Source organism: Medicago sativa, chromosome 7 (assembly GCF_051527215.1).
Source record: "Medicago sativa cultivar Bolivia chromosome 7, Bolivia_mono, whole genome shotgun sequence".
Taxonomy (NCBI): domain Eukaryota; kingdom Viridiplantae; phylum Streptophyta; class Magnoliopsida; order Fabales; family Fabaceae; genus Medicago; species Medicago sativa.
The window spans coordinates 49,182,369-49,191,611 of NC_140755.1; the positions used below are offsets into that span (position 1 = coordinate 49,182,369).

Consider the following 9,243-nt stretch of genomic DNA (forward strand, 5'->3'; position numbering starts at 1 on the left):
AGTTGATACAAACATTCTTAAAGTTGAAAGAGGGAAATTTACCAGAGTTTGTGTTGAAGTCCACCTCACGGTGCCGGTGGTGGGGAAAATATGGGTAAACGGTCACTGGTACAAAGTGCAGTACGAAGGCCTTCATCTCATATGCACAAACTGCGGGTGCTACGGTCATTTAGGAAGGGGGAGCTGCTATTTATCCCGAAAATATTTAACCCGAGGGCTTCATGACTGATTTTCCAACCTTAGATCAGCTTTATTAATTAATGCACATGTGTGGCTAAAAAGGAAAGTGGTGATGGTAGTCTAATATTAACACGGTCGTGATTTTTTCGGGATAAACACTTTCGGGATCAATATCATTATCCTTTTGGAAGAAATTGCAGCTCAACTCCTGCCTCCAATGGAGCGGCGCAGAAGCAGAACCATCACACCGCTGCTAACCACCCTGAGACCAACCCTAAACCGGCCGCAACCAGTCGACCCGACACAACCAGTCAAGCGCATTCAATTGACTCATTCCATAATGAAAACACAATAATTGCTAGCAATAATGAGATACACCCTCTGGTCAAAAAACTACATTTTAGATTCATTCATTAAATGATGTATGTGGTTCATAATAAAGACCACATACATCATTTAATGAATGAATCTAAAATGTAGTTTTTTTGCTTATAATAGTGACCGGAGGGTGTACAAACCGAAAAAGAAAGAATCATCAGCAATAATGGGGAAAATAATGAGCTGCACGGTGACTGGTTACTTGTCAGTAGAAGGAAAAAAGCACAAAATCATCACACAATAAATGACCCTAAAACCGCTACACAAAAAGGTAATAGATTCAATGTTCTGTCTGTTATGGCCCACCAAACAAAAATGCCTCAACCAATCAGAAATTCCACTCAAAACCTAAACCAGTAAAATCTTCATGTGGCATCATCAGTCACAATGGGACAAAAAGGCGCCGCCAAGAGGACCACTATTTTGTTCCAATTACCAAGCAATCATTATCTCAGCCAATAACCAACAAAAATATTCCCTTATTTCCTATTTCCAACCATACTATTAGGAACACGTTACCCAATAAAATGCCTATCCCTGACCTTCACAAAGTTGATCATGTGCCCCATGATACACAAAATCAATCCCATACTAACCAATCCACTTGCAAAGTACCCACAAATCTTAACCTCTCCTTGCACAATCAGCCCGAAACACATGTTCAAGAAAAAACCATATTAGTCCCTATTTCTCAGTCCGATATGCATGAAGATACAAGTGACAATACTGACAAAAATGAAACCAGTCATGATCCTCCACTTTCATGTGAGGAGGACATGGTCACATAGATTTTTTCCCTACCCAATTTACATTAGTTGTTGTTACGGAAGCCCTTGCAGACACTACACTCCTCTCTTGGAACATAAGAGGGGCCTAAAACAACAATGCCAAAAGACATATGAAAGATTTGATAAGAAAACACAGACTTTCTTTTCTTGTTATCCTTGAAACTCGCGTTCCTTTCGCAAGACTTTCCACCTTCTGGACCAATATTGGCTACACACCAGTTCACATGATAGAAGCTTCTGGTCACTCGGCCGGTATCTGGCTCCTTAAACATTCAGCAGATACCACTACCGCAACCATATTCGACACTAATCAATACTCAATAACCTTTACTATCAGTCGAGGTACTACCAAAACAACTTGTACTTGTGTCTATGCTAGCCCCAACCACACTTTGCGCCCACCCTTATGGAACTACCTTTCTAATCTTGGCCAAACCATCACCGATCCTTGGATTTTGATAGGGGACTTCAATGAAACCATTCTCCCTAGGGATCAAAGAGGAGGAATTTACAATCACAATAGAGCTACCCTTTTCTCCAATCTTATTAGCAACTGCAACCTTCTTGACCTAACAACAACCGGAGGGAAATTTACCTGGCACCGCAATGGTCTTCAAATCCTTTCTAAGAAGCTTGATAGAGCCATCGCTAATATAAATTGCAGACTATCTTTTCCTGAAGCTTTTGTGGAAGCTCTTTGCAGATTACACTCTGACCATAATCCCATTCTCCTTCATTTTGGTGGTCTTCCCCTTGCTAGGGGCCCTAGACCGTTCCGTTTTGAAGTAGCCTGGATTGATCATGAGGAATATGTTGATTTGGTGAATAGATCATGGAGTTCTTCTAAATATAATATTAATGCTGCACTTGATAAAGTTAGAGAGAATTCAATCAATTTCAACCAAGAGGTCTTTGGCAACATCTTTCAAAGAAAAAAGCAAATTGAAAGAAGGCTCACGGGCATTCAAAATTATTTAGAAACAGTTGCTCCCAAAGACATACTTTCATTGAAAAAGATCTTCAGCGGGAATATATTCACATCCTTTTCCAAGAAGAAATGCTTTGGTATCAAAAATCAAGAGAAAATTGGGTGAAATTAGGAGACAAAAACAATTCTTTCTTTCATGCTCAAACTATTATTAGAAGAAAGAAATACAGGATTCGCTAGCTTCAGCTTCCAAATGGTAATTAGTCTTCGGATGCTGACATTCTCCAAGAGGAGGCCCAAGCTTTCTTCAAAAAGCTGTTTTGTAGTGCTCAACACCAACATAACCGCCACTTCCAAGAAGGCCTCCACCCCACCATTGATGAAGACGGTAAGAATTATCTCACCAAACCCATCACCAAAGATGAAGTATCAGCCGCTTTAAACACCATGAAACCTTATAAATCCCCGGGCCCAGATGGTTTCCATTGCATTTTCTTTAAACAATATTGGCACATTGTCGGATAAGATGTTTTCCATCTTATTAACACTGTTTTTCAAACTGGTTATTTTAACCCCGCCATTTCAGAGACTCTCATTGCCCTCATCCCTAAAATTGACCCCCCACAAACCTACAAAGACTTTAGACCCATCAGCCTCTGCAACATCATTTACAAAATCATTACCAAAGTCCTTGTCAAGTGCCTCCGGTCAATCCTTAATAATATTATTGGTCCCTACCAAAGCATTTTTCTGCCAGGTAGGGGCACTTATGACAACTCTATTGTTTTGCAGGAAATAGTTCACTTTATACAGAGATCGAAGAAGAAAAAAAGGCTATGTAGCTTTTAAACTTGATCTTGAGAAAGCTTTTGACAATGTCAACTGGGAATTCTTATGTGCTTGCCTCCAAGATTTCGGTTTTCCTGACATTACCATCAAGCTCATCATGCATTGTGTCACCTCATCCACCTACTTCATTTTGTGGAACGGGAACAAAATGCATCCTTTCAAGCCAACTCATGGTCTGAAACAAGGCGACCCCTTGTCACCTTATCTCTTCATTCTTTGCATGGAAAAGCTTTCGATTGCTATCAATAATTCTGTCCACCAGGGTGATTGGGATCCAATCAGAATGTCCGCCACAAGTCCACATCTTTCTCACCTTCTCTTTGTGGATGATCTGCTCCTCTTCACTAAAGCTAAAAAGTCTGAAATCAAATTCATAAAGGACCTCTTTGATCGTTTCAGCAAAGCATCAAGGCTCAAGATTAATCTTTCAAAATCTAGAGCATTCTACTCATTAGGTATCCCTCATCAAAAAATTCAAAATCTCACCTCTATTTCAGGTATTCGAAGCACAACATCCCATGACAAATATTTGGGTTTCCCAATCCTTAAAGGTCGGCCCAAAAAAAGTGACTTTCATTCTGTTATTGATAAAATGCATACTATACTTGCATCTTGGAAGAGTAAGCTGTTAAATAAACCTGGCAGATTGGCATTTGCTACTTCAATCCTCTCCTCTATTCCAACTTATTACGTGCAGATAAATTGGCTTCTATAAAGTATTTGTGAAAATATTGATCAAGTTACCTGGAATTTCATTTGGAGGGGCCCTAATGATAAGGGAATTCATCTAGTTTGATGGAAAAAATTGCTAAACCAAAATATCTTGGCGGCCTCGATATTAGATCGGCGAGAGATGCAAATATTTGTCTTCTGGGGAAATTGGTTTGGGACATGATACAAAATAACAACAAGTTTTGGGTACATATGTTATCAGATAAATACACAGCAGGAGCGAACATGTTTGATGCGACCTCCAACAGCAGCAGTAGCGCCATTTGGGCCTCCATCATCCGCGCAAAAAATGTCTTGATTAATGGTTTCACTTGGCGACCAGGTTCAGGTTCCTCCTCTTTTTGGTTCAGTCGTTGGAGTGCTTTTGGCTGCCTTAGAGCTCAAACCCCCATCATCGATTTCCATGACATTCACCTCTCTGTTAAAGATGTTCTTAACACCGATGGGAATAGAACTCAAACGATTTACACCACGCTCCCTCAAGAAGTGCAAGATTTTATTAACAACGCTTCTTTCATGTTGAACGACGAGATTAAAGATGCTCTTATTTGGTCCCAAAACAAGAATGATATTTATACAACTAAATGTAGTCACAATTAGTGCATGAAACTGGTTACTTCTTATTATACAAACTAATTCCTTCGATGGTCTAACACATTCAAAAGTTCTAACACATTCAAAACCCGCAAAGAGTTGCATGTAGAAAGTAGAAACCAAAAAGAATAATAAACAAGAACACAAAATGAGGAAAATATGAAGAAACTCCTTAGTTTAGAACATTCAACACCCACGAAATAAATGAAAAGTTCAACACATTCAACACCCAAGAAAGAAATCAAAAGTTCTAACACAGTCAACACCCACCAACACCCAGCAAGAGCTGCATGCAGAAACCAAAAACAAAAAGAATAATAAACAACATGCAGAAACCCCTTAGTTTAGAACATAAACAGATTCATCACCCAAAAAATGACGAAAATTAGAGGGAAAGGGAAAGGTTTGTGTGAGAGAGAAGAAAAAGCGAAAAACAAGAAGAGGAACATGATTCAGATTAAAAACTATTATGATCATGGAATGACTAAACCCGTTTTGATTCAGACTCACTATAGTAGAAGCTTTCTACCCTTTCATTGAGAAACTTGCAGTTACACAAGTAGCCACGTCTGGCAAGTTGCTCTGGTGGGCTCATTACTTTTACATTTAAAGTAATATTTGCATGTTGTGCTGGTGGGGCCAGTAGCTCATCACTTTAATAAAAGTGATGTTTCGCTTCCACACGCCGAAAGTTCTAACACATTCAACACCCACAAAGAGTTGCATGCAGAAAGCAGAAACCAAAAAGAATAATAAACAAGAACACAAAATGAGGAAAATATGAAGAAACTCCTTAGTTTAGAAAATTTAACACCCACAAAATAAATGAAAAGTTCAACACATTCAACACCCACGAAATAAATCAAAGGTTCAACACATTCAACACCCATGAAATAAATCAAAAGTTCTAACACAGTCAACACCCACCAAACACCCAGCAAGAGCTGCATGCAGAAACCAGAAACGAAAAGAATAATAAACAACATGTAGAAACCCCTTAGTTTAGAACATAAACAGATTCAACACACATAAAATGACAAAAATTAAAGGGAAAGGGAAAGAGTTGTGTGAGAGAGAAGAAAACGCGAGCAACAAGAAGAGGAACATGATTCAGATTGAAAACTATAATGATCATGGAATGACTAAACCCGTTTTGATTCAGACTCACTATTACTATCTTAGTTCCTTGAAAAATCTTAAAAAAATCTTAGAAAATCTTAACAGTTTTCAATCTGAATCATGTTCCTCTTAGAAAATCTTAGTTGTTATGGTTATCAAAGGAATAATAAACAATGCCATGGTTATCAAAGGAATAAAAAACAATGCTACTGGTGATTCAACCAAACAACATTCAGATAAATAAAATCATAAATCAAAGCAAAGGAATTTTACTTATAATGAAGGTGTATCTCCATTTGCAAGAAAAACTTGTGCAAACACGTGAGGAGAATCAAATAACACACATGCAGATTAAACGACAAAGCATAAATCCATAAGAAAAATATATAAGGATATTATATGCATAGCTTAAGGAGTATAGTTGTGTAGATGAACCTACAAAGGAAAAATGAAAAGAAAAAGAAAAGAAGGATTGCAGAGGAAGATTGAAAATTAAGAGGCAAAGTTGGGCAACAGTGCGAAAGGGCAGAGAAGATGGAAGGTTACCTTTCCTGGAAAAAAACAAAACAATCAAAGAAGAGGTTGGGAAGTGAACAGGATACTTATAGAATGAGAAGAATGAGAAGAAGAACTTTTTGGTTTCTTCTCATTCCATCATCATATAAGTATCATGTTCACTTTCCAACCTCTTCTTTGATTGTTTTGTTTTTGTCCCTGGAAAGGAAACCTTCCATCTTCTCTTCCCTTTCGCACTGTTGCCCAACTTTGCCTCTTAGTTTTCGATCTTCCTCTGCAATCCTTCTTTTCTTTTTCTTTTCATTTTTCCTTTGTAGGTTCATCTACACAACTATACTCCTTAAGCTATACATATAATATCCTTATATTTTTTTCTTATGGATTTATGCTTTGTTGTTTAATCTGCATGGTGTTATTTGATTCTCCTCACGTGTTTGCACAAGTTTTTCTTTCAATGGAGATACACCTTCATTATAAGTAAAATTCCTTTGCTTTGATTGATGCTTTTATTTATTTGAATGTTGTTTGGTTGAATTACTAGTAGCATTGTTTTTGATTCCTTTGATAACCGTGACATTGTTTATTATTCCTTTGATAACCATAACAACTAAGATTTTCTAAGAGGAACATGATTCAGATTGAAAACTATTAAGATTTTCTAAGATTTTTTTTAAGATTTTTCAAGGAACTAAGATAGTAATAGTGAGTCTGAATCAAAACGGGTTTAGTCATTCCATGATCATTATAGTTTTCAATCTGAATCATGTTCCTCTTCTTGTTGCTCGCGTTTTCTTCTCTCTCACACAAATCTTTCCCTTTCCCTCAAATTTTTGTCATTTTTTGGGTGTTGAATCTGTTTATGTTCTAAACTAAGGGGTTTCTACATGTTGTTTATTATTCTTTTCGTTTCTTGTTACTGCATGCAGCTCTTGCTGGGTGTTTGGTGGGTGTTGACTGTGTTAGAACTTTTGATTTATTTCGTGGGTGGGTAATGTGTTGAACCTTTGATTTATTTCGTGGGTGTTGAATGTGTTGAACTTTTCATTTATTTTGTGGGTGTTGAATTTTCTAAACTAAGGAGTTTCTTCATATTTTCCTCATTTTGTGTTCTTGTTTATTATTCTTTTTGGTTTCTGCTTTCTGCATGCAACTCTTTGTGGGTGTTGAATGTGTTAGAACTTTCGGCGTGTGGAAGCGAAACATCACTTTTATTAAAGTGATGAGCTACTGGCCCCACCAGCACAACATGCAAATATTACTTTAAATGTAAAAGTAATGAGCCCACCAGAGCAACTTGCCAGACGTGGCTACTTGTATAACTGCAAGTTTCTCAATGAAAGGGTAGAAAGCTTCTCAATGAAAGGGTATGAAATGCCCGATGTGGGACTTCTTCCTATATTGTATTTTTTTTCTCTTTGCAAATCACATAGCATACTTATATTATATCAGACATACCACGAACCCATAGCGTACCGACTATGTATTCCCTCCCACGTACCGAATTATTTGCAAGTGAAGATTCGCGTACCAGAACCCGTACCACGTACTGAGGCGAATTGCGAACCGTGTGACTATGAGCATGAGTAATCCACAAAATTGGTCTCTGTCTTTATAAGTTACTCTCAAATCAGTGTTCACTTCTAAACATTTCAAATTACTCTATATTTGTCAAAAGTTTTTCAATTAAGTTTCGTTTTATGTTTTTGTCACATTACAAGGGACCCAATTGAAAAACTTCTGCTAGACAAAAACTACTCTAAAATATTAACAGAGTAAACAGAAACAAGAATCAACTTAATGGTTTACTCTTTGAAGAGTCCAGGTATTACATATACATTGCTAACCCATTACAAGTCACTCTGTTAATATTAACTAAGTCCTTGTCTTTACAAGTCACTCTCAAATTAGTGGTCCTTAACTTGTTAATATTTTAAATTTAGTCTCTATCTTTGTCAAAAGTTTATCAATCAAGTCTCGTCTTGATGTTTTTGTCACATTACAAGGGACTTAGTTGAAAACTTTTGACTGACAAAAATTACTTTAAAATATCAACAAAGTTGGACACTAATTTAAAAATGGCTCACAAAAACAAGAATCAATTTGGTGGTTTACTATTTAAAAGTCCCATGGTATTATATATACATTGGTAACCCATTAAGAGTACTACCTAATCAATAAGATATTAACAACAAAATAAACAATTAGAATAACAATTTAAATAAAAACTTCGAGTAAGTCTACAACAAAATTAAGATAGCATTAGCATGTCATACCCCAAAAGACATGAGAAATCATCATTCAACAATATAAGCTACACCTATAGAATAGTTTGAGCAGCTAAATCTTTTTAGTTTTTTTTATAATTAAAATATTGTAAACAAGAGTACAAAATTAGTCTGCAATCAAAATCATCAACAACTACTTCCCATAAATTTTCCCAGACCTCAAAGTTTGAAAACCTTGCATCTTGACTGACAGTCGACTTTGATCAATCTCGTGACGTTCCTTATGTTTTCGAGAAAGTGTCTATATTATCGGTTGTAGTGCGACATAGACACGCTCTAAAAAACATCAGAACCTCACGACAGGGATGCAAACAAAAAATTGTAATACTGAGAGGGGGCGGTTTAGGGTTTTTATATAGAAGGGGGAGAACGAAGAGAACAGAAATGGATTAGGCGAGGTTTTATAGCGGTGGTCACGCTCGTTTTGCATTCAGAAAGGATCTTGTACACTGTTAGATTATAACTTATCTATGGCTCTCCTTCACTATCCGTGTCCACTTAAACTGACCAATGAGAGGTAGCCAATTAGACTGAGAGATAGACTTTGTCCATGTGTGTTTGTATCATTTTATAAGCCTAAAAAATTGCTATTCACCCAAACAAAATTGTTCAATCCCATGTAAACGGCCTAAAATAATCTCAACATGACTTAAGTCATAATCGGCATCATCAACGCGAGTTAAGTCACGTTGAGCCAACGTGAGTTAAGTTACATTCGACAGTTCAACGTGAGTTAAGTCACATTGCGTTTTGATATAGAATAGGAAAGGCAGAAACAAAAACCATTGTGTTTTCAAAACTTTCTAATACGATTTTGCTCCCAAATTGTGCGATTTTCTTCAATCTTGAGCTAATCAACATCAACTTCTACCCC

The 9,243-nt window shown here is 36.9% G+C and overlaps 1 protein-coding gene across 1 annotated transcript; it reads left to right on the forward strand.

Moving 5' to 3' along the window:
* Window positions 1-1,570: 1,570 nt before the first annotated feature.
* LOC146906417 (uncharacterized) lies at window positions 1,571-3,838 on the forward strand. Its single transcript, XM_085728820.1, has 2 exons — window positions 1,571-2,254; window positions 3,074-3,838. The coding sequence occupies exons 1-2, from the start codon at window positions 1,571-1,573 to the stop codon at window positions 3,836-3,838; spliced, it is 1,449 nt and encodes a 482-aa protein (XP_085584946.1).
* Window positions 3,839-9,243: the final 5,405 nt, after the last annotated feature.

Coding starts and splice junctions, on each gene's coding strand:
- LOC146906417 (XM_085728820.1), top strand. CDS start 1,571: ATGATAGAAGCTTCTGGTCACTCGGCCGGTATCTGGCTCCTTAAACAT. Junction 2,255..3,073: donor CAATCAATTTCAACCAAGAG/GTCTTTGGCAAC, acceptor TGCAGGAAATAG/TTCACTTTATACAGAGATCG.